Raw genomic sequence first — 24,476 nt, 5'->3', positions numbered from 1 at the left:
CAGTAATCAATTCAATTATTTCAAACAGGGAAGCAGTGACAATGAGAAACGTGACGCGTAATCTAAGTCCTGGTGTTAAAATTTGAAAGCCAACTCCCACCAATGGCACCGGCAGCCAAAGCACTGAACAACCAGGCTAAAGACATGTATATCGTAAGAACGTTGCCCTGTATCCATGGCGCATGATGAAGATCTCCAGTTTGCTGGTCCTGCACCGCTCCTAGGCTCAATGATGCCCATAATCCATTGTCTGGCTGGCTCTGAATCAAACCAAGAATACCGTAGAACTGCGAGAGAAAAGTACACATAGCGGTGACCGAGAGAGCAACCAGTAGGGCGTAGGTTGCTATGATAATAGCGAGTGACTGAATCGGTTGCTGAGTTGAAGTTGTTACAGATGTCTGAGCTGCTGTTGCCTTTTGAGGTCTACGAGAGGAACCTTCCATCGAGTCCTCCACATCCGAGGGAGTTCCGAAGACTTGTCCCCCTCTAACGGCTCTTGGAATGAATACAATCGAGAGACCGATCAGCGTTGCCAACGCTACTGAAACGAACACCAAAGCAGCCAGAACGAGGTTGCCAGACAGATGAATCTGTTGGCACATGCGCCAGTCGCCTGTGATCGAAGAATAGGCGTCAGTCTCGTTTGGTGTCTGGCAAGCAGTCTTTCCGCGGCCGGATACAGCGAATCTAGAGCAATTGATGTCGTATCTCAAGATCTCGGACCCGTTCCTGGAAGGACTTGCACCACATACGACGAATGGACTTCGGTAAAGCGTGAAAAGGGGATCTTTCCAGTCTAAGGGCTGGAGCTGTGGTGGAAAGTATTCTTGCCGCACCCAGTCTCGAGAAGTAAATGATACTGCGACAAAAGACAAGGAGAGGATGCCGAAGACCAAAGGTAGGGTCGAGCCGACGATGGAAAGAATCTTTGATGCCATAGTGAGAAATACTGTAGCTATCGTGATCAGTGTTATTGATAAATTTGCTTCAGAGTAATGGGAAAGATGAGAGCTAGGTTGAGGATTCGTTAGGGGCTCATTGGTGATCATGGCCAGCACACCACTAAACACGCCAGGCGAATCAAAACATCGCTTGGCGATGGGCTGGATATTGTCCGAAAACTCACTTTAGCGAGAAAGGACTCATCCCCGCAGCTGAAAATTAAATATCAGCTGGAATGCAAGCACACTTCAAGGCGTTCTGGGCATATGCATGCAAGCGGACTTGACTTCGTGGGAAATGACTTCCACACGGAAGGCTCCGCCAATTTTGAAGAGCTGAATCATTCACAAGCCACACTGTTTGGGAGCGTGAGACAACATCGCATCCCTGCTGCATCAAGTTATACGCGACACCCTAACCACCATAATGGAAAGCTGGAGAGGACCGAGGAGAACTTGGTGAGATCAACTATCTGTTTTTGAACATCCGCATGTATCCAGTCTGCTCACGACAAAATCCGCGAACTTTGATCGATTAGAAGGGCGGTATTGTCTGTACGAATTGCAGGAGAGCAAAGATATTTAATACTGCTCTCTGTTCGACATGGAGTCCGACAGGCGTCTTCGACGACGAATTGTCGACAGATATCATGCATTTAGTGCAGTGATTAAGAAGTTTCGTAGGAAACCACCCGAGAAAGCTAGTGATGAGCTTGGTGGGGTTCAGTCAGCCGCGACGCATGATGTGTCGAAAGCGCCGATAGAAGAATCGACTTCTGGATCGACCTCACAGCCAAATGGAAACGATTTCAGAAGTCATACTGTAACCTCAGAAAATACGCCAGCGCTTGTTCATTCATTAGAAACTGCTCCCGAAGAGCTCGTCACCACACCAGAAGCACATTTGACGACACCTGAGCACACAGCAGATAATGTACCGATTGAGCACCATCTTCAGGTGACTGAAGTGCGAACAATGGCAGCTGGGGATTCAGAACTTCGGATTCTGAGTGCAGACGGCAGCGGAATTCATCCTGACTGGCAAGGCTTTATCAACCATGCCATAACTACTGAGAACCTAATCGACGCTGGCCAGCCCAGGGTCACGTCCGGAGACAATGTTTCCTGCTCAAGCTCACGATTTTTCGGCTGTGTCTTCACAACGGACAGCGTACAGAGGGCATTTGAAGTCCCCAGAGCCGGCAATATTGAAGATTCGATTGTGCTCGGGCTCCAGGGCCCTGGAGCTGCTAGCAACAACGTTCTTGCTGCAGATCTAGTATCAGCATTTGCTATTGATACATCCAACCTCAAGGACCCTGTTGCAACAGTCGTCTCGGTACTTAGTAGCGAAGTGGGTGGGGTCTCACGCCGCTTGAGTGTTGTCGACGAAGACGGTCTGAAGAATGCATGCTGGATTCGGGCATTGGATGTTAATACACTTGAGGTCCGCTTCTTATTTTCACTTTGCTGATAAGCTTTACTGACGAAAGAGCGTTAGATCTCAACTGCTCTTACCTGGAAACCGTCAACAGGTGGCGATGTTGACCTCAGCTCGATTCAGAACTCCCTTCAAGACACAACTGGGTTTTTTGTAGAGGAATCAAAGCTTCGATTTTCAGCCAGTAATCCCCCATTACTTCGTTTGAAGCACAGGGCATTCATTACTCGGGATGGAAATACATTCTCAATTGGGTCATTGTTTGAGGTTATGGTCGTCCTCCCGGTCTCAGGATTCTTGATAAACCTGAAGTCTCGCACAGGCGGCTCCTTGTCAGCAACAATAAGCAGACCAATTGGTAACCTTGGGGGTAGTTGGGGAGATCTTGCTAACATTCTCGGCGGTGGCCTCACAGAAGGCGCCATCGACCCCTCTCAGGCCGGTATTTTCAACGGATTCGAGCTGTGGAAAGTTTCAATCAAGCCTCCAGGCCGCTCTGATTTCGACAATCCTGGATCGTTTATTATTGGGATGTTCGTCGAGCTTGGCATTCCTGGTCATCCGCTCCCTATTGGCCTTACTTACGATACATCGTCCGAAACTTTCTCGGGACAGCTGCTATTGAAATCTACTTACCAGGACCGACTCAACACGAACTTTGATGAACTTGAAGATCTTCCCCGCGGCAAGTGGCTGACACTACCCGATCCGCCTGACCTAAGAACTGCTGGTCCATTTAGTGCACTTCCTAAATTCGTTCCTACAAGGCTTGACAGCGCCTTCATCACGTATAGAAAAGGCTCAGATGGGGCGCCATATGAGATGAGCTTTTCTGGTTCACTTGTATCAGACAGTACCGCACAGAATACTTCCGGTAAGGTTCCATTTCCATTTGACTGGAGTGGAATGACCCTGGAATACTTTCGTCAAGGTGCATCTTCAGACACAGAGGATGACAGCGTTGAGACTCTGAGTTTGAATACCACCTTCGAGCTGGACTCGGTCTCCGGTCGATTTGAATCAGGCACCATGGATCTTAATTTCACGTCCTCAACGGGCGGCAATGGTACGACTTCATGGGCTCTAGGAGGTAGCGTACAGTACATTCAACTTGGTGCAATTGCCGAGTTCATAAATCCCAAATTCAAGGAAGGGATCTTTGATGTAATTGGGAAGCTCAGCCTGGATGCTCTTGAAGTTCTATACACTTGGGACGAAGCGAGTACCGCGGACTCTCCAGCTGCTACCAGCTTCTTATTCTCAGGAACGATTGGTTTTGGGGAACTGAAGCTGAGAATATTCTACCAGTATGCATCTTCGGATGCCATACGGACTGGTAAAACAGCTGCTAATCAGGCCAAGGACCAAGATTCAGAGCTGAACAAAAATCTGAAGGTCCTCGATGGAACAGAAATTACTCAAGATGATGAACCGACGTGGATATTCGATGCATACTTAGATGCCGGGAGCGCTGGTGCCACGATTGGTATGATTGCTGATTCTATTGTGAGCGACGCTTCCAAAAGTCTTCCGCCATTTGTCCGCGACATCGAGGTCCAGCCACCCGCGGGAAGCGACAATGGTCATCTCATTAGCCTCCACACAGGAAAGGCAACAAAGAAAGCGAGCAACAGTAATACTCTGGATGAAGGAATTGTATTCCTCCTCAATGTGTCTCTGTCTTCTATCGAGTTTTCATTCGAACAGCTATCGTTCCCTGGCAGTGAGACCAAGCGACTCTTACGCGTAAGCGTGGGCAAACTTCCGCTGTTGAGTGGCTTACCTGTGGTGAAAGAACTCCCACAGCCGTGGTCTAAGCTACAGTATATGTGGATCCCTGAGGGTGGTTTTAGTCGCAACGAAGTCGCCCTTCTGAACGAGAAGTTGGAAACCGAGTCGCCAGATCATAGACTCTTTTTCAAACCTGCAACTCGAGATGCCGCGGACAAAGATGCCCCAGGCGATCCCACAGTACTGGTCCAAGGACATCACTTTATTGTTGTCGTTGACAATGAGGCGATCCTGGATCATGTGTTTGAACCAGATGTCGCTCAAGGCTCGCCTGCTCCTCCAGGCCAAGAGTCACCGTCGCCCCCAGATCAACCAGCCACAAACGCCCAGGAGAAGCCTCCTGCCAAAGGCTCCATGACGAAGCAGCTTGGAATTCTTGACGTGAGTGGATTGTCGCTCCAATACAAGAACAATCACGTATACATCTTTGTGGATGCAACCTTGAAGCTTGGGCCAATGTCGTTCTCTTTAATTGGCTTCGGGATCGGACTGAACATATCCAAACTGAAGCTCAATGACCTCTCCGCTCTAGGCGATAGCTCGTTGACAGACCTGATCGACTTCCAATTGCACGGCATGGAAGTGAGTTTCGATAACCCGCCGATCCTGATATCTGGCTGTTTTTACCATGATATCATCCAAAGAGGTGACCAGAAAATTGAAGCGTATCGCGGTGGTATAGGTGAGTTTTGAGATACGCCCGTCCGTGCATGCCCAACTAATTACCTCCCAGCTATCGCAATTCCACCTTACACGTTCGTTGCTGTCGGTGAGTATGCACAAGTTGAAGAACGTGGAGTCCAGTTCAAGAGTGTGTTCATTTTTGCGAAATTGGACGGACCCATCATCGATTTCCAATTTGCAATTTTGCGAGGCTTGCGGATAGGCTTCGGCTATAATTCCATCGTGCGGTCACCGGCAGTAGAAGAACTCTTTGACTTCCCACTTATCAGTAACGGTGCATCAGAAGGTGCTGGAAATCATCCAATGGCGATCCTAGAAAAGATGTCTGGGGGCGAGAATCCTTGGGTCCAGCTGAAAAACGATGAGCTGTGGTTCGCGTTTGGCTTTACCATAAGCTCCTTCAACTTGATATCAGCAACTGCGGTTGCTCTGGTACAGTTTGGTGGCGCTGGTCCTGTCTTCAGAATTTTTGGCGACTTAACGATTTCGTATCCTCCAGATGATATCTCAGCGACGGCGAAATTGTTCTACATTGAGGTAGTGATGATGGCCGAGCTGAATTTTGCCGAGGACTGCTTCAAAGTGGAAGCTGCTCTTGCCCCTTCATCTTTCGTGTTCGTTCCATATTGTAGATTGAAGGGTGGGTTGGCACTTTATTCTTTCTTCGGGCGAAGCCCACATGCAGGCGACTGGGTATTTACCGTTGGAGGCTACCACCGCGCTTTCCAGGTTCCAACACACTATCCAAAAGCCGCCAGGCTTGGATTGGACTTCAACATCAGTATTATTTCGATCCGTGGAGAATGCTACTTTGCAATTACTCCTAAAGCAATCATGACTGGAGCACTGATAAGATGCGAGCTGCACATTGGACCAGTATTCGCTTGGCTAGATGCTGCATTTGATGGTACGTCTGGCCTTCTCTGATCTCGACTGTTTACTTACGCAATATTAGCCATGGTCCAGTTTTCACCCTTGCATTATTGGGTCTCCATGGGAGTAGAAGTTGGCGTCGAGTGCAGGATTCCGTTGCTATTCTGCACCGTCAAAATTCGTATCTGCATTGGTGCGAGACTTGAAATTGAAGGACCGGAATTTGGTGGCAGTGCATAGTAAGTCTCCGCAATATCCGATGACTTGAAGACTCATGCTTACGGCAAATAGTGTTGACTTCTGGTTCTTCTCATTCTCATTTGATTTCGGAAAGAGGGTCGAAGAACCGCCTCCAATCTCTCTTGAAGAGTTCTACCTTCTGTGTGAGAAGAGCGGGCCACCTGACGAGTCACCGAATAGCTCGCCAGCAGAAGGCCTTGTGGTACAGCTTAAACTCAGTCTCGAATCTGGCGCATTTCCAATGCCATCCGTGGACAAGGAGGGCCAGTCAAATCCAGATGATGCAGGTGCTGGTGCCAAATGGTTTGTCAAGGGAGGAAACTTTCAATTTCGTGTATCTTCAGTCTTCGCCTTGACGGAAGCGTACCTGGAAACCGAAGAAAGTGCCCAACGTCAAGCCGACGGAACGACAGTGCTTATTCTGGACCAAGATACATCTCTCATGCAGAAAATTGATCCAGGAACGGCTCCAGCGAAGTTGTCATCTCTACCCATGGGTGTCTCAGCAAGTTCCCCTCCGGATGGCATAACCTCCAAAATGTGTGTCGCCATCCAAGACGTTGATCCAAAAGGGGAGACCGTGGAGAATTTCAAAGCCACATTCATCGTCAAAGAGATGCCTCTCACTCTTTGGGCAGATCCGAAACATGCTCCTGATCGTCTGACTGCCGAGAAAGGAACCGTTCAGCTCCCTATGGCTGTCACCTTGTCTGCACCGGAACCAATACTTGCATTTGCAAAAATACCTCCCTTTAATGCAACCGACATGTCGAAGTTATGTGCTGGCTCAAATGAGGTCCCCGATCTCCCTGGCATTGCTCAATTCATACTTCTGCCCGAAGTACTTGTACCCTCGACAGCGACACCTAGACAAAAGTGGGCAGAGATGGAACAAACTTGGACAGCAGCAAGCACACAAAACATTGACCTCGCGAATAGTATCACTGAACTGTGCATGTCACAGCTTGGGTGGGACAAGCCGCGTCCAGACGTTGCGTTGAAGGCTGAGATGACAAGCACGGAGCCTTGGAAGGTTCCCGTTGCTTTCCCAATGAGACTGGTTGCCGGTACGAATAGAGAGGAATTGGGCATTGAAGATGGATTGGACAGTTTCTATTTGGAGCTGCCAAGAATCACAGTTGCTCCCGTTAATTAGCACTGAGTTTGTTTCGTACGGAATTCTTAGGAGCTCGGCTAGCAACAAATGCTAGTCCAGTTGTTCTCAAGCAACATGGAATGCTCATTCGGGGAATTTTCTGTGAAGCGTGATTCTGAGTTATCGCGAGGTTCCGCTTTCCGAGAAAGGATGTTGAGCGCGAGAGTCGAAAACTCAAGGTGGACTGGATAGATGTGGAAGCGAACCGCTAGGGCATGGTAGCAGGTGTTCCTGAACCATCCACAGAACGTTGAGCTGGGGGGCAAGCGATCTTGATATTTACCGGCATACATATTAAGACGTTCTCCACAACAGATATTGTGACTTGATAAATGTCTAGTCGAATGGACGGCGGCAAAACGGGCCGCTCCGAATGGAGAACGTGACGTGAAAGTTTCGGTCACAGAGATTGAGATTGAGAGACCCGTGGCTGAGGCGTATTTCTATTCCAGGAATCTGGGGAAGACGTGGAGAAACCTTATTGCAGTTGGTGTGATGCAAGGTATGCATGGTGTGTTTTGAATGTTTTCCTAGCGTTCTTGGTTGAAGGGTCGGAATGCTTGCTCCGAAGAAGAGAAAGCTTGTCGCGGGTAAAAGAGCTGGAATTATTATCATCGAATCGATTTGAATTGAAGTACAGTTACCTCACGGCCCGGGCTGCCTTATTTGAACTCCTTGCACGTCAAAGAATGAGACGATCTTGTTCATATGACCTGGTGAGAGCTGGAATTGGGTATCTTCGGAAAGTGTTTATATTCTTCCATGTCCCGTCCCAACCAGTGTCTAGACATACAGCACTTATCGGTTTGGTTTGATCGTCTGTTCCCATTTTGAGGTCCAATCAGAGTACTTTTTTCCAAAGATGCATTTCTCTGTTGCTCTCGCTGTCCTTGTTGGGTCAGCTTCCAGTGCCATTTTATGGGACGGTCGTTTCAATACCTTCTCTTCCAGCACGGATCTTAACAATTGGTCATGGAGCAACCAAGTTGGCCCTTACCAATACTACATCGTAAGATACCTCATTGTGTCAGCTGCACTGCTTTATACTAACAGAGTCCAGCATGGGCCGTCGGCGGTTACTTCTTATATAAACCTCTCTCCTTCCTACAAGAATCCTGCCGATTCCGGCAGTACCCAAGGGGCGAAATTCACATTGGATAGCACATCCTTTTGGAACGGACAGACGATGAGGAGGACAGAGTTAATTCCTCAAACCACCGCTGCCATTGCTTCAGGGAAGGTTTGGTACCATTTTTCGATGATGCGGTCAGCTACAAATGCGCCAAGCATTTACCGCGAGCACCAGATCAACTTCTTCGAGTCTCATTTCACAGAGATGAAGTCTGGATGGATTTCTGGAGCAGCTGGCAACTCTAACCCGGCACTGCAATGGTTCGTTGGAGGGCAAAGCAAGTGGAGCGTGAACTGGGATGCTGGAGTTTGGCACAATGTTGCCTATGAGATTGTGAGATTCCGACTGAAGTACGTCTCAGTAAAATATACTAACAAAGCGAAGGATTTCTCTGCCAATACCGTTGCTTTTTGGCACTCAACCGGGTCCAACCCCCTCACTCTCACTGTCGCCGCTGTTAGCGCCTCGACCTCTTCGAACGGTGCAGACTGGCATCTTGGTGTTCTAGAGCTCCCTGTTTCAGGCCAAGCAGATACGAATGAGGATTTCTACTTCAGTGGTGTTTACATTGAGAGCGGTTCTCTGACCACGTCTGTTGCGGGACCTGGTGGTGTTGTCGTGAGCTCCTCCGCTAAACCCTCTACCTCATCATCGACTTCTAAGCCTGCATCTGGTGTATCTTCGTCAACTGCCAAGCCTACCACACTGTCAACCTCGACCAAACCGGCGCCTGTGTCTACCACTTCCAGTGCTCCGGCCCCTGCTGGTACAATTGCGAAGTGGGGTCAGTGTGGCGGGCTAAATTGGGGAGGTTCCGGTACATGTGTTGAAGGGACGAAGTGTACATTCTCAAGTGACTACTATTCGCAGTGCTTGTAGAGAGATGAAATGTCATGCCTTTTGACAGGCAGGAGCGCGAGCCGTCACGAGCGAGGCGACTCGCAGATGCTGTATATATGATTGCGACGTTTGTACATACTGGTCGTGTCGATTTCTGTAGATACTGGCTTCGGTGCAATGTAAATGTACCGTAAGCTCCATATTTCGAAAACTCGAGAAAATTCGAGACAGAAGATGTGAAGTCGAAGCGCTCGGCAACCGAATGTCCCAAATAACCTTCACGCGGCCATGGACTGAGCAGAGGAGTGCCGGACCTGAAATGGACTAGCCTGCGACCCTTCCATTGACACGCCTCGATGAAGGCTTGCCACGTGCCCTTTCAAGCTTCGTGCAATCACTGCAAGACCAGTGTCAGAGTCAGAGAAACGAATTAAGCCATGGTGCTAAACCCATAAGTAGGTATAAATATATTCTCTGCCCTGTGTCAAAAGTCATTTGATCCGTGTCTCCATCGAAGACTTGCGTCCTCGCATTGGTTCGACGCGACAGCTCCCGGTTCCGCGATCATTGGTGGCCGGGTGATACAGTACCCCAGCTTTATCATCAAGTGCAGTGATTGCCCCATGCCATGGCCTATCGCTCGATCATCAAATTACATCCGCTTTTGGCCGTATTTATGGAGGTGTGGTAGATATCTCGAGATAAGGAATACGTCGCTCGCTAGCATTGCTTTTGCCCCCGAGATGCGTGCCTTCTTCCACGGCATGGGCAAGACCGTTGGTACAACCAACACGCTGTTGCTGAAAGCCTGCCGCACCACATTTGTTGGTTAGCGAAAGATACGCGGCCAAGTCTAGGTACTGTATCTCGTGGAGGTCTTGATACTATACAAGCTCAAGTCAAGCTTTGTAATTCCGCACCGGGCCATGGCACCAAGAAGGAAGGAGGTTGAGACCTTCATGCAAGGAGCGTCAATAGAAAAGCCCACTCGGGAAACTGCATGTTGGAAGCTGCATTCAGTTCATCCTGGGAGCACCACACCGATCTTCGATGTCACTACCCGACAATTGCCTAGGTCTGGTCGAGACGCTGCTTCACGTGAGGGACACGAGGTACAAGACTGCAGGCTCGGGCAGCCCTCATACCTTGGCCCTCGTTGATGTCGTACCAACATGCAATGTCTCAAAGATCCTCACGATCCGTTGGGTCTGCAACTCGATTGTGAGTACTTGTGCCCCCTAATCACTGGTTCTCTTATCATGGCGACAGATCAGCATCGATGGGTAAGTATGTACTCCAGTGGGCCACAGATAAGATAGAGGAGCTCAACAATATATATTGAGGAGTACTTCTCACCGGTACTTTACTTCACTGTGTCTATCCTTCTACACAGTTGCATCATGTCCGACTCACCAGTCTCGTCAGACCCAGAAAAAGCCGGTCATTCGGATAACAAGACAGCGTATGGCCATGCTACCACAGTCTACTCTGATGGAGCTCTTGAAGAGGACCGAGTTGAAGGGTTCGAAGAGACGCGAGAACTCAGGTGAAACTCTGCTCTGTTTTCTTCCAAGACTCATTTCTGACAAGAGCTTCCAGGCGCGGGCTTCATCAGCGTCATATTCAGATGATTGCTCTGGCTGGCACTATCGGCACAGTAGGCTGATTCTATCTCCAATAAAGCATGACACTAACGATATCAGGGTCTGTTCTTGGGCTCTGGCAAAGCAATTGCTCGAGGCGGTCCTCTAGGAGCTTTGTAAGTTTCTTGTCAGACACGAAAGTCATCGGATTCTGACCACAAATAGCATGGGATACTCGTTCGTTGGGGTCTTGGTCGTAGGCGTCGTCATGTCGATAGCAGAGATGAGGTTAGTTTTTGCATCTACGTCTTTGTCGAAAGTCTCTGACAGGAGGTCCCACAACCAGTGCTCTACTCCCGCTTAGTGGTGCCATTATCCGACATGCTGAGCACTTTGTTGATCCTGCGCTCTCATTTGCACAAGGATGGAACTCGATTTACAACAGCATGATATCTCTTCCAGCAGAGTTAGTTGCTGCAGCTGTTATCGTTCAATTCTGGTCCACGATCAACTCGGCTGTGTGGATCACCGTGTTTGGACTCCTACTCGTAGTTGCCAATCTGCTATTCATCCGAGTCTATGGGGAGATGGAATTTACATTCGCTAGCCTGAAAATTATGTTGATCGTTGGTTTGAACCTCATGGCACTCGTCATCGTTTGTGGAGGCGGCCCAGATGGCCACACATATGGCTTCCAATACTGGCACAACCCAGGCCCATTCGTTGAATACCTTGGGTACCAAGGCTCTCTTGGTCACTTCATGGGATTCTGGACCACCTTCTCAAATGCTGTATACGCCTACTCGTAAGTTCAGTAAGCTGCTACCTTCCTTGAATATGATTGCTAACTGCAAGGATAGGGGAATCGAGAACATCTCCATGGCAGCAGCTGAGACCAAGTCCCCTAGAAGAAACATTCCAATCGCCGCCAAGAGAATATTCTTCAGAGTCGTAGTGTTTTACAGTGAGTAAACTCGTTTCTGGACATGAAATCCTTGCTGAATGTAGCTTTAGTGCTTTCGATCTTCATGGTTGGACTTCTTGTTCCTTCCAATGATGAAAACCTTCTCAAAAGCACAGGGAACGCTGCGCAGTCCCCATTCGTCATTGCAGCTACAAGATCTGGAATCAAAGTCGTGCCATCTATCATCAACGCTGTCGTTCTTACCTCAGCCTGGTCAGCAGGTAACACTGGACTTCTAGGAGGCTCTAGAACTCTCTACGGGATGGCAAGGGAAGGCCACGCGCCTAAGATTTTCCTCAGGACCAACCGAATGGGAATACCATATCTTGCTGTGGGTTGCATCTCCATATTTATGTGCCTCGGATTCATGACACTATCGAAAGGCGCCTCGGTAGCTTTCGGTTGGCTTCAAGATCTGGTCTCCGTCGCTGCCCTCGTCGGATGGATGACCATCTGCACCGTCTACTTGCGCTTCTACTACGGCTGCAAGAAGCAAGGAATTCCTCGAGAGAACCTCCCGTGGAAGGGGCCATTCCAGCCTTACGCCGCTTGGTTCTCCCTAATCTCTTTCACTGTCTTGCTACTCACGGGAGGCTATGTCACTTTCGTTCACGGCCACTGGAATACAGAGACGTTCGTGTCGTCTTACATCAACATCCCGATCTTCCTTATCCTGTACTTTAGCTACAAGTTCATCAAGAAGACTTCGATCATTCCGCTCAGCGAGATCCCGATTCAGCACTACATTGATATCGCGAATGCCAACCCGGAGCCGCCTGCGAAGAAGAAGGTTGGTATTCATAGATTCAATATTCTCTGGGGATAGATCTTGGCTGGGGTCTATCGTATAATGGAGGTGATAAGACGAAGAAGTTGAAGAGAAGGAGATAGCCTAACAAGTAGAAATAAGGAGACGTCTGCTCAGTTCGCAGTACATACAACCGAATACATGACGGTAGAACCAAATTACAGAACCAGACGCATGTGACCCGAATCTAATGTCATAGTCTATTCAGAATACTCAAGTCTCAGACCGATCTGGACTCAGTAGACGGCGGCCAATTCCTCCCGTACCGGAAATAACCCTCGCCACTCACAAATACGACCACATGAAAACCACCCCAAGAAACGTTGCCCGAGATATGTTACATGGCAAGCAAGCTTATCTAATCTCCCCATTCTATATGCATCTTGATAAGACCCCCATGTTTCTCCACCTTCCTCACAGGGAGCGGGGCCGCATATTCATCATGCCTTGGCAAATACTTGCGCCGCAAGCCAACATGTCGAGATGTGGGTGTGGCGTACCGGCGTGTATATTGGGAGACAGCATGACTCTTTCCGTAGAATGTGTGTGGCGTAGGAGAAACTTTGGATGGCGGCGCCTTGACGGTCTTGTTTATTTTGTAGTCGTGCTGGGGAACTTTGGGAGCCTTGGATTGGGACGAAGATGTTAAGGCGGATGGTCAATCGCGTCAGGTTGGGTTTGGAGGGGTTTCTTTGCTGGAATTACTCCGACTGAGGTTGAGAGACTCTTTTTGTGTTAGCTTCGATGTCGACATAGGGTGAGATATTGTGGTCAGTTTGAGTATCGTTTGTGGTGATACCGACGGGGAAGACAATAGTGGGCCGATGATTAAAATCGACCAGCACTGTAATAATTGTAATCAGTTGTAATCGGAGCAAATTTAGTGATGTAGAATACTCCTGGACATTTCCTCGAAACATTTGATCAGGTGTAACTCTCATTGTTCTATAGTCACAGCATTCATTCTGGCAAGTCCCATCTCCAGCATGACTTCAAGCGCTCCTAAAAAGAGAAAAGGGGAATGGAAAGCAGCGACTCTCGCTGCTGCAAGACAGTAAGCAAACGCTCAGCGCGAAATTTGTTATCAAGATCAATAACTCGCCCGTCAGTCGTCCAGCTAGACTCCTCTCCAGTGGCTCTCCACTTATATATAATTGCTCCGAATCCGCCTGTCCGTGAGCACTTTTAAAAACTCCCTCGCTTCCAACACTCCATCCTCGCCAAGCTGCCAACCTCTGTATAAAACTAAATAAGCACAGCCAAAACATAAACCGAGGGTGGCCACCCGGGTGGTTCAGGTCAAATCGGTTTCTCTTCTCGTCCAGCCTCGCATACGAACACCAACTACCGACGGAATCGAGTCGGTAAAACCTATTCAGTTGGGATTGTAGACGGAACCTCACACGCATCCGAGTGTGGGCTTCCGTTGAGTTTCGCTGTCTTTGGCTAGTTGATGTTCCGATTTCTTACATTATTCTTTGTTGCATGGGATTTTTTTCGATGGGGAGGCGATCTGGGTGCGTGGTGACCAGGTGGTTTTCTTTTTAGCATGTTGTTTTGTTGATGTTTTAATGTAAATATGGGGCTTAAGCGAGCTCTGTTACGGGCAGGTGCGCTAGTTGCAACGACCAAATAACGATAATCTGCAAGAATTACTGAAGTTGAAACGAAGTGTTACAAAAACGGGTTAGAGTAGAATTATAGCTGAATTCTAAGTTAAAGTTGTATGGCTTCGTCGGAAGTAGCTCAAGGACGACACGCATTCTTTGGAGAAAAGGGCTTCATCACAGTATTTACGCAGCAGGGAGAAAGCAGAGAAACCTGAATGCGAAATCTCATGAATAGGAGTGAGCAGACTGACATAGGAATGGATAGGTATTGGGAAGGGATTCCATATATCGGGAAGTGTGCAACAGGCACTGGGAGAATGTAGTGGAGGTTTGTGATCTCGTTGTATACTATGGTGTACATACTCTAAGCGTCCTCGGCGTGCGGTTTGTAAAGCGATCTCGATCTTGAAGCTTTAGAAGCTGTATTTTAGTTCAGTACAGAGGTGATTTCTTCTCACCACAAAGAGCTGCAATGAATCATGAGTTGATACATAGAAGGATCTACGAGAGACTCGAAGAATCATATACTTGACAAATCGAAACTTGAATATAAGAGATGTCTATTGCATTAATGTACGGCCATGCTATTTGAGAGGGGTATATTAACGCCAGAAGTAAAGCAAAACAAATTTAGCTATGATACTTGTGGTACCAGGTTTGAGGGTTCTAAGCCGTGAGACATGCCGGCGTGAGACATGCCGGCGTGAGACATGCCGGCATAGTAAAGCAAATAACGCCCGCGCCTCCAATTCATGATCATGAAATACCAAATTACTTGTCCGTGATGAGAGTTCCCTTGCTCCATGCCTATACCAACTCTCGATGTCAAGTTACTGAAGTCTTGCTTACTGGCAGACTTGTAGGCCCCTATTAATATTACCTCCACCCTTCAGCCCAGTGCTCTTGCTGATTGTTGGCGCCTGTCGTAACCTCAAACCTCGACACTGTTCTTCTTCCTTGACCAGCTCCTCTTCCCCCGCCTCTTAGCCACCACCTCTGGATCCCAAGTGCCCGCAAATAAATCCTCGCACTCATCCTCATCCTCGCTATCGAAAACGACCACAACATCGTCCTCCTCTTCCTCCTCTGGCCGACCAGCACCACCAACCGCAATCCCCACCTCCTCCCCATCCTCAACTCCATCCTCCCATCCAACCGCCAGCACAACCCTCTTCATCTCTAATATGTACTTTCCAATCTTATATTTCTGCGCCGGCTCTTTCGCATCCAGGTATTTCCAGCCCAGGACCGCACTACATATAACACAACTCACATCCGCCACGACATGTTGCCCAGTCAATAACTCTCTATTGACTGACCTGCCGATTTTCGTATTCGGTAACATGACAGCGTTCTTCTCTTTCTCCGTGTTCTTTCTTGGTTGGGTAGGCACGGAGACGAGATATGCGCGTCCGTGACGCCCGGTGAAGCCCTTACTGACGATCTGATCCGCGAACGCGATATCACTAGAGCAGGAAACGCATTTCAAGGTATTGGGCTGGGCACGGTGTAGACGGACTTCTCTTTCGCGAGGGTGGGCTGGTAATTTCTTATTCTTAGGTATATTTTGAAGGGCGGAATGGAGGATCTCATTCGGGAGGAGGTGGGTGGTTGGTGGGGACGAGCTGGGAGATGTGTTTGCGGATGAGGCTGGACTATAGCTTAGACTTGGGGGAGAGGTCGAGAATGAGGCGGTGGATGTTGTGGAGGATTGTCGGCGGCGGAAGGGAAAGTTGAAGCTGGGGAGGAGGTAGGTTGGGAAGGGGGGCCGGCTGTCCGGAGGAGACATTTGTTTCGTGAAGGTGTATTTCTGGACGGAGGACAGTTGGAGAGATAGCTTAAGAGAAGTATATTAGCTTCTGTTCCCTCTTCTCTTTAATGGTGTATCGTGGTAACATAGGTAGACAAAGGAGATAGTCGGTCTGGCGGGGTTACCCCTCCAGATGTCTTACCATAATCATGCACTCATATATTCTCGTTCATGTAGCAGTGGTAGTATCAGTTGCAGTCAACTTCATTCCAGACATGCTGTATAGCAATATAGAAGACAGGCGTGTCAGCCTTTTCACAAAGGAGGAGTCACATCAGTGGAAAGGTTGTGGGCAGGAGGAGGAGGTCACGTCGGTGCGTTGGCTGACAAGTGAGCTCCGAGCCTCGCTCAGATCGGCAGTCAATAAATGTCTCGCGCCTCTGTTCTCGGCATCGATAAGATAAGAACCCCCGTATTTCATTTCTCCAGGAGGCTTCCTCAGTGAAGTAGATATCACTTCTTATTTAACGATTATTTCCTTCCTGTTCTTAGACCACCAGCACTTACCTCACTTCATAAACCAGGCTTACGATTTTGGCATTTTCATGAAGGTCGTGAAGTGATGGAGGCTTCTCCGCGTTTGCCGGCGCTGATCATGCGCCATGTGACAATTGTCAGCAAACTGCCGCCATGAAGTAGCGAGGTATGCTCTCTTTGTCCATGACGGGCCTACCACAGTATACACTTACTTAAGGTATCTATGTATAAACAGTGAAACTTGACAGCACAGGCCAAAAACTTGCCAGTTCATTATCTGTGAAAAATGGTGAGACTAACGAGGCTCCGAGGTTAGCGAAGCCCAGAGCCGTGTACTCAAATTCTCTTCCTGGTCTGGGGCCTATGCAAACAATTCAGCCAGCTCAAGCCGATACATGAAAAACATGATGTATAACCAGGAGAAGACATCCGGTCACACCTAATCGCTGGACTGTATATGTCATGCAATAATAGAGTATGGATCAATGAGAAGAGTGAAGAACCACACCCCAAGCCTAGCCAGCCCCCTTCGCATATCAAACTGCAAAACGTGCTAAGGTTTAATTGGTTAAACCCACCACGTGAACCACACCAAGCGGGGAACGGGGACATCCAAGGTATCCTAGAATCTCTCCATAAAGAACTCCTGCAGTACCTCTCTTCACCGCTGATCAACACACCAACGCACCACAAATCATCGAGCCTTCGAGTCTTCGAACGTATCCATCAAAAGCCTCATCCACTACTGCATCCAGCATTCCCTTGAAGATCCCGCAAGCCTGCACACCGATCTCTCCACCGAACAAACCCACTTCCATCGCAACCGTGGCAAACATCGATCGCAATGTCTCCCTCAAAACAAAATCATAGTTCAAGTAATCGACATGGCGAGAATGTTCAGATGAACGTTCTCGCCTCGGCTTATGCCGTAGACAGCTCTGCCCGTCTCGCAGGCTTCCATTACTCCACTACCGGCGCCGGCGGTACGTCGTCGACATCACAATGGCAACGAGTCACACACATGCTAACAGACATATAGGGGCAAAGTGGTATCCCTGAGGTCGGTTCATCAGGGATTCCATCACCTCCGTCAAGTCCCCCTCTTGCGGCCTTGACTTCAGCCAACGAGCTCGCGCTCATCTCGAAGAACAATTCAAACCGAAAGCGCGATACCGATGGCAAGAGGAAAAGCCGTAAAGAGGGGGCAGCGTACCATATCAGGGAAGAGTGTGAGAGGCTCTTCTGTGAGACCATGAAAGTTGTATTCCTGGGTGACGCGGGAAAGGCAACGAATAATGTCTCCGTCATGATTGGTGCGAACGCACATTCACCTCCTGACGAAAGTGTGGATGTGCATAACGATTACTTCGTTAAACGACCAACCCAGGCACCTGATGCTTGGGTTGAGATCTGGGATTACTCTGGGGGATGTGCCTTCCGGGGCTTCGTAGCAGGAGATGGAGACAAGAAATCCTTGTTTGCATTCTTCGACTCAGCTGTCGTTGGAAGGGACCTGAAACAAGGGTAAGGACAACTCTCTTGATTTGCCAAAATCATTTTGCTAACTTAAACAGCCTCATGGCATTGATCGAACTTGCTGAAGCAGTCTTCGCCGTCAATCAAGTAGTAATCTGCCTGGACCGAGATGTTCCCGAAGTCGACCGAAAAGCATTCCTCAAAAGTCTTCGCTGGGTCGGATTTGAACTCATTTCTCTGGACATGTGGGCGAATGATTTCGATGTTACTTCTGACAAATGGCTGTACTTGGGAATGGAGGTCTGATTTGCTCAACCGTCAAGGGGCATGGAATGGCGTTCTGGAATTTGGGAAACATTGGGTCAAGCATGGTCTGCAAAAGCTGTAAAAGCATAGCCTGGGTTCGTGGCACTTGTGATCTGCTTTCGGAGCCCTTCTGTATGTACGGAGTCTCCAACTGATAGCCGCATTGCATTTATTTTGAGAATCGAATCAATTGGTGGTATCTTGCACATATACCTGAGCCTTCACACTGCTTCTAAGCATGTAACCTTTGTTGCTTTCCTTTTCAGTCGTGATGAGACGCATTGTCACTCTATCCTGGCTTCTGTTTTGTGCATTTTATCCAAAGATATCGTCAATTTCTCCATTGTAGACAGCTCCAGAGCCAGCTAAGATATCACCCCCTGGTTCTGAAGAGTTGTGCTCTCATCCCTTCAGGGTCGTTAGAAGTGTCTTTTCCGTCAAATCCTCCAACATGATGTAACATAAGCCTCGCGCACTATTCCTTAAGCCCATCCGCGACAACAGAATCTCTCATTTCCCTTCGGCAGTGCACTTGCTACCCACTTCTCCACAGAACACCAAAACAACGACGAGAAAATAACACGAACCTAACTTGAGGCGACTGGGACATCCAGTCAAAAAGAAAGAAATTGTACCCATAAAAACCCAATCCCTGTTCGGCAACCCACCTCCGTCTCGGTGGTCTCAAGGTACCAAGACCTGTATCTGACTGTTCGTATGGCATAATAACGATCCAAACAGCGACGATAGATGACGAGGTGTGCGTTGCGTCTCAAGTATCCTTGCTTCCTTTGGTTGATGTTGACACTCTGCAGGTTTGGAAAAGAGGGCAACTAGAATTTCCTCAGAGTCACTAGGCAAAAAAGGAACAAGCATCAACCGATGAGGTATTATCCAAAGGTTTTCCAGCGGCGATGAGGCAAGCATCAAATTGCAATTGATATTGTATGTCAGCTTTCTCCTAGCTCTTGATATCTACTCTATGGATACATCGATCTGGAAACGGACAGACAATTGGATCTGGCGTCGACTTTGCCGGGAAGCAATACAAACATCGAGAATTCAACTCTGGCTCTGGCTACCTGTGGCGGCGAGGCAATAACAAGCTTTCCGGGGCTGACAGTGGTATTTTGAACCTTTTGAATTTCTGCTTTGCATGACACTTTGGGCTCATCGTCTAATTCCTCACAAGTGCGACGGTCTCGGATAGATAATAGATTATTGCCTCATGACTACAACTCAGCACTGCAGCTTCGGCACAGCAGAAAGAAAAGGCAAGCCAACTCCATGCCTTGATCACAGATCCATTTTTATTCCCAATTTCTTAACTGACGGTACGCAAAAGTTACGACATTGGCCACTGAACCTAGATTGGCGTCCGGTCACCTATCTGCTTGATGTAATTGCGTGAACAACCTTGGAAGATAACATATGGAGCCTTCATGTGGATTTTGGCATACTAGTTTTCCTGCAATATCAGGATGAGAGCGACAGTGACGAGAAAAGGAGAGAGTGGTTCAATACTAAGCTACGCAGGGATACGGAAACAATTTTATGCCCAGCATCGGTTTCTTGGTTCACAAGGCAAGAGCTGAGCGTTTCTGAAGGGGGCTGTCCTGAGCAGGCCTATATCATTCTCGCAGTTGGATGAAGAGGATTGGAAGCCTGAAATGATTGCCAATCCTGCCGCTGTAATTTACTTTGGAGAACCATTTAGGTGACAGTCATCGCCTGTGTCTCAATTTCAAGAAGGAGAAGAAATATGAGATAGAGCAGTCATTACAACCCGCATGCGCCGAACTTGGCGCATGAATGCTTCTTTGAAATAATGGGACAGTTAAAAGAGCAAAGAGGGCAATATCGAAGAAGGGATATGACTCTGAAATGTGTGAGTAGGTTACGTATATGCGATGACCTTTGGAATGTATGTATGTATATTAAAGCTTCCTACCGTTTCATTTCCCAACACAATTTCAGTAACGGAAACCATTTGTATATCTCGACAGATGTACCACAAAGGCTGTCCTTTAATTTGTGGACCAACTACCGGGGAGAAAGCAGAGAAGTTAGATCGAGCTCGGTGTATGTGCCGTACGTAGTGTACCTGGTGCACGAGATCTGCGTTCCAATCCAACAATCGTAACCAGACTTCCAAGTTCCTCTTTGTTTTGGTGCTGTCATTCCCTCGGTTGTGATTCAGGGGATGCTCACGTGAGAGTCTCGGCCTTTGTCATTTCAGAGGCTATGCCAGTCATGGACTAAGCTTAGGCTTCCACTAGCGTCAATTTGTCACGTCAAAGAGTCTTCCGTCGCCTCCGCTTCCTCTCCCTGACAAACTCTCGCAACGACTTCGCGACATACCATTTCCATTTCCATCGACTTGAATCAGCGCCCAGCATCGGAATCGAGCGCTTCTATATCTGCGGTCTCTCGTTGCGTCTAGGAACTGGAGGGGAACATACGCTGGTGGATAGTGAACTCAGGGCTGCGGTGGTTCAGTCTTTTGCTTTGTGGTGGAGGAACCAACAATCTCAGATCATCATTCTCATTGCACACGCAGTACTACTGCTCTGCGATCCTGTACATCTTTTTCTTTCTCTCAGAGCTTGTCGTGTCACCAGGGTTATCTCCAGTGATTGCAATCAGATTTGATTTGAACTCGTTCTCTTGAACGGAAAAAGAAGAAGAAGAAGACTGATCTCTGCATCGGTCGCAATCAATCATTTGTTCCCCCTTCACTCCCCTTTCGATAGCTGAGCACTTTCTTGCGTCCCTTAAGTGCATCGAAGTAGCTTTTCTGCTTCTTCTACAGTCTCGTCTCCGAAACACATTCACCAGTTCGACTTACCTCTCGACTTGACACGATGTCGTCCTCAGTGTTTTTCAAGTTCAAGTCCCAAAAAGAACCCCAGCAGATCAAGTTCGATGGTACTGGTATCTCGGTCTTTGAGCTCAAGCGTGAAATTATTATCACCAGCCGTTTAGGTGATGGTACAGACTTCGACTTGGACATATTCGATGAAGACGCCAAAGAAAGTAGGTCTCCCGCACGCATTTACCTCATCAGGATGCTAATGAAAAGTAGAGTACGATGACGATACTGCAATAATCCCCCGTTCCACATTGGTTACTGCGCGCCGAGCTCCCGCTGCGAAGAAAGGGGCTGGAAGAGCCGCAAGATACGTGACAGGTAAAATGCCCGTAAATGCGAAGAACTCATCTCGCAAGGAACAAGGAAAGCAATCTACCAAGTCAAGCACAACAAGCAATGCTATTGCCCAGATGAACAACGCCTCCATGACCGAAGAGCAGCGGATGGCGGCCATGTTCCAGGCTCAGAGCGAGCAGTGGAACGATCAATTACAGGAAATGGGAAAGTAAGTTTGCCACGCCATCATTGCTAAGCTCAAGTTAACATTATTTAGACAAACCAAAGTTTTCCATCACAATACCCATAAGAAGACCTCCGAGAACGAGCCACCTCCAGGATATGTCTGCTACCGTTGTGGCGAAAAGGGGCATTGGATTAAGGAGTGTCCTACGAACGACGACCCTAATTACGAGAACAAACCCCGGATCAAGCGTACTACCGGTATCCCAAGATCGTTTTTGAAGACGGTCGACAAGCCGGTGTTAACTGGTGATGGGGAGGATGCGAAGCCACCTTCTGGTATCATGGTAAACGCGGAGGGCCAATTTGTCATTGCAGAGCCAGATAAGGCATCATGGGAACAATTTCAGGCGAAGACCAAGTCATCTGCTGCCGCGCAAAAGGCTGCTGCGTTAGGAGACAAGGAGTTGCAGGATAGGGGATTGGAGTGTTCGATCGACAAGAGAATATTCATAGACCCAATGAAGACGCCGTGTTGTGAGAAGACATTCTGCAATGAATGTATTACTAATGCGCTCATCGAGAGCGACTTCACTTGTCCTGGCTGCCAGACTGAAGGAGTGTTGATTGATGATCTTAAGCCTGATACCGAGACATCTGCAAAGATTAAGGTCTACTTGGAAGAGAAAAACAGCGCCGCCAAAGTCGAGAAACAACGCTCAAAGAGTCCAAGCGTGAAACTCGAAGCCGAACCCGAAGCCAAGACAAAGTCAAAGTCACCAAGTCCCAATCCCAGTACCAAAGACAAGTCGAAGTCACCACCAACATCGACCTCTACCCTCAGCCTTAATCCGGCACCTGTAAAGTCTGAAAACTCTAAGAAACGCCCAGCCGACGAGCTACTGGAAAATCCAAAGATTCCCAAAGGACCGAAAGCAATGCAGCAACAGGAAGCACAGAAGCAAGCCATGCAGCAGCAGCAACAACAACAACAACAGATGATGAACGGAATGAATGGCTTCCCCAACATGCCCTTCATGCCACCAAACTTCTATAACGGCATGCCAAACATGATGAATAGCTATGGTATGGGTATGCAGAATCCTATGATGATGAACCCCATGATGAACATGAATGGCATGAATGGCATGAACGGCATGAACGGCATGAACGGTATGAATGGCATGAATGGGTTCGGTGGGTTTCCAAACATGTATGGTGGTGGCTACCCTAACATGGGCAACAACATGGGTAACAACATGGGCAATATAGGCATGATGAACGGCGCTGGTCATATGGGTAATGGAACCCAAGCTAATGGAGCCGGTCCTGGTATCGGAGGAAACAATGGTCCTGCAGTCGCTAACGGAGCCGCTGTACAAGCTGGCCAATTTCCAAATCAGCAAAAAACCATCTTTTCAGAACCGCTACCCAATGAAGAGGACAATGCATACTTTCGCAAACCGGTCAACCCACATCGTCATAATGGTCGCCAACGTAGAGCTAGACCTAGTGATTACCGCGAGCTGTAGTTGAGATCACCTCCTACCTTTACGTGACCACAATAGGCCGGCGTTACTTCCCATTTTTGTATAATGCATTCAACTCTTCGCTTCTCACCAACACTTCTTAATGTATCTCCCTCACGAGGTTGAGATACATGGTACATACATTCACATAAAACAATACATACACTACCCGGCAGGCATATTTTTGGACAACATATCGACATGGCACAAGGCGTTTACGGAGGAGAGTTTGTGGTTTTGGTCTGGGTTCTTGGCATTTTGTGCAACAGGGAGCAGTTCTCGGTCCCCGGTTCATGGTGTTGGAGGGAACTTCGCCGTGTACTGGAAAACTGGCATGATGGGATTTCTCATCACTCGCATGCATTCGGAGGGATATCATAGCAAGGTCATTGGCGCATGCATGGATATGAAGAGTCAATTTTCTTTTGTTTTGATGGCCGGCTCTCTTTTGCCTGGCTACATTGCGCTGGGAAGGAAGGATTGGAGACGGGATTACTAGGGCGCAGATACGTCAACAACAGTATAAGACTCGCTAGGCTAGATAGGCAGCGAATCGTTACATACTTCTAAATTCTTACACTCTCTGATAGCGTGACATTGAACGAGACTACTTTTTCCTGATGACTTGATGGGACAGAGCTGCCTAAATTGTCTCAAGTGAGACCAAGAAGTTCAAGGAGCTCATGCATCCTCCCGATAATGTCGACTTGCTTTCCATCCACCATCTTGCTCCCCTTCTCCACCCCATCCTCGTACAATACTGCTTTGAATCCAACCCCCAATGCCCCCTTGACATCAGCCTCAACATCATCACCCACCATCCACACTTCTGCCTCTTCTTCCACTCCCTCATCACCGTCTCTCATACCACTACTACCACCTATTATCTCAACTGCCCTCTCAAAAATCCTCCTATCAGGCTTACAAACCCCCACCTCCTCCGACGTAATCAAACAATCCACCAACTCCCTCACACCAATAACCCGCGCCTTCTCCTCTTGCTCCTCAGCCTGTCCATTCGTCACTATCCCTACTTTCCATCCCATCTTTCTCAACCTCTTCAAGACATCCCAACTCCCGTCGGTAGCGACACGATTAACACGATATGCCTCCTTGTACACATCCCTGAATTCTTGAACTTGTTCCGAGGATGGAGCGGGAAGGTCTAAAGCGTTGTAGAAGAGTTTAATTTTCAGAGCGTGGGTTTCTGGGAATGTGATTTGGTGGGTGAGGTACTGGTTGTAGGTTGTTTGGAGGGAGGCGTTGTAGGTTTTTCGGAGGTGAAGGAGGGGGATGGTGGAGAGGAGGGGGTGGGTGGTTTGGATGGCTGTTAGGGCGCAGATAAGGGAATGGGTATGGGAAAAGAGGGTGCTGTCGAGGTCGAAGAGTATTATTTTTGGTTGTTTGAGAAGAGGAGGGATGGTGGAAGGCATGTTGGGATGATGCGTTTGTGGATGTATTGGTGGAGTTGTAGCTGGGAA

At 48.3% G+C, this 24,476-nt stretch overlaps 9 protein-coding genes across 9 annotated transcripts; 6 read left to right on the top strand and 3 right to left on the bottom strand.

Annotated features, from left to right (window-relative positions):
* Positions 1–62: 62 nt before the first annotated feature.
* On the bottom strand, positions 63–941 carry ONS95_003110 (uncharacterized protein; the record flags this gene model as incomplete). Its single annotated transcript, XM_058496399.1, has 1 exon — positions 63–941. The coding sequence occupies one exon, from the start codon at positions 939–941 to the stop codon at positions 63–65; it is 879 nt and encodes a 292-aa protein (XP_058353650.1).
* Positions 942–1,548: 607 nt separating this feature from the next.
* Positions 1,549–7,529, top strand: ONS95_003109 (uncharacterized protein; the record flags this gene model as incomplete). Its single annotated transcript, XM_058496398.1, has 5 exons — positions 1,549–2,391; positions 2,446–4,858; positions 4,910–5,767; positions 5,816–5,972; positions 6,025–7,529. 5 exons carry the CDS (start codon positions 1,549–1,551, stop codon positions 7,127–7,129), a joined length of 5,376 nt encoding a protein of 1,791 aa, XP_058353649.1. The 3' UTR covers positions 7,130–7,529.
* Positions 7,530–7,991: 462 nt separating this feature from the next.
* On the top strand, positions 7,992–9,140 carry ONS95_003108 (uncharacterized protein; the record flags this gene model as incomplete). Its single annotated transcript, XM_058496397.1, has 2 exons — positions 7,992–8,138; positions 8,190–9,140. 2 exons carry the CDS (start codon positions 7,992–7,994, stop codon positions 9,138–9,140), a joined length of 1,098 nt encoding a protein of 365 aa, XP_058353648.1.
* A 1,361-nt stretch (positions 9,141–10,501) lies between these two features.
* ONS95_003107 (uncharacterized protein) lies at positions 10,502–12,474 on the top strand (the record flags this gene model as incomplete). Its single annotated transcript, XM_058496396.1, has 7 exons — positions 10,502–10,647; positions 10,701–10,758; positions 10,805–10,860; positions 10,910–10,972; positions 11,031–11,489; positions 11,545–11,648; positions 11,699–12,474. The coding sequence occupies 7 exons, from the start codon at positions 10,502–10,504 to the stop codon at positions 12,472–12,474; spliced, it is 1,662 nt and encodes a 553-aa protein (XP_058353647.1).
* Positions 12,475–14,549: 2,075 nt separating this feature from the next.
* Positions 14,550–16,748, bottom strand: ONS95_003106 (uncharacterized protein). Its single transcript, XM_058496395.1, has 2 exons — positions 16,019–16,748; positions 14,550–15,903 (listed from the first exon to the last, which is right to left on the bottom strand). Exons 1-2 carry the CDS (start codon positions 16,025–16,027, stop codon positions 14,998–15,000), a joined length of 915 nt encoding a protein of 304 aa, XP_058353646.1. The 5' UTR covers positions 16,028–16,748; the 3' UTR covers positions 14,550–14,997.
* A 449-nt stretch (positions 16,749–17,197) lies between these two features.
* On the top strand, positions 17,198–17,412 carry ONS95_003105 (uncharacterized protein; the record flags this gene model as incomplete). The annotated part of the gene is made up of 2 exons (XM_058496394.1): positions 17,198–17,336; positions 17,393–17,412. 2 exons carry the CDS (start codon positions 17,198–17,200, stop codon positions 17,410–17,412), a joined length of 159 nt encoding a protein of 52 aa, XP_058353645.1.
* A 193-nt stretch (positions 17,413–17,605) lies between these two features.
* On the top strand, positions 17,606–18,135 carry ONS95_003104 (uncharacterized protein; the record flags this gene model as incomplete). The annotated part of the gene is made up of 2 exons (XM_058496393.1): positions 17,606–17,877; positions 17,928–18,135. The coding sequence occupies 2 exons, from the start codon at positions 17,606–17,608 to the stop codon at positions 18,133–18,135; spliced, it is 480 nt and encodes a 159-aa protein (XP_058353644.1).
* A 2,340-nt stretch (positions 18,136–20,475) lies between these two features.
* Positions 20,476–24,295, top strand: ONS95_003103 (uncharacterized protein). The gene is made up of 3 exons (XM_058496392.1): positions 20,476–21,171; positions 21,221–21,512; positions 21,561–24,295. The coding sequence occupies exons 1-3, from the start codon at positions 21,000–21,002 to the stop codon at positions 22,996–22,998; spliced, it is 1,902 nt and encodes a 633-aa protein (XP_058353643.1). The 5' UTR covers positions 20,476–20,999; the 3' UTR covers positions 22,999–24,295.
* Positions 23,649–24,428, bottom strand: ONS95_003102 (uncharacterized protein; the record flags this gene model as incomplete). The annotated part of the gene is made up of 1 exon (XM_058496391.1): positions 23,649–24,428. The coding sequence occupies one exon, from the start codon at positions 24,426–24,428 to the stop codon at positions 23,649–23,651; it is 780 nt and encodes a 259-aa protein (XP_058353642.1).
* Positions 24,429–24,476: the final 48 nt, after the last annotated feature.

The sequence above is a fragment of the Cadophora gregata genome, assembly GCF_030347475.1.
Source record: "Cadophora gregata isolate MNR1 chromosome Unknown scaffold_12, whole genome shotgun sequence".
Classification (NCBI taxonomy): Eukaryota; Fungi; Ascomycota; class Leotiomycetes; order Helotiales; family Ploettnerulaceae; genus Cadophora; species Cadophora gregata.
Note: the sequence above shows the minus strand (reverse complement) of the source record. Positions and strands in the feature narration are given on the sequence as shown.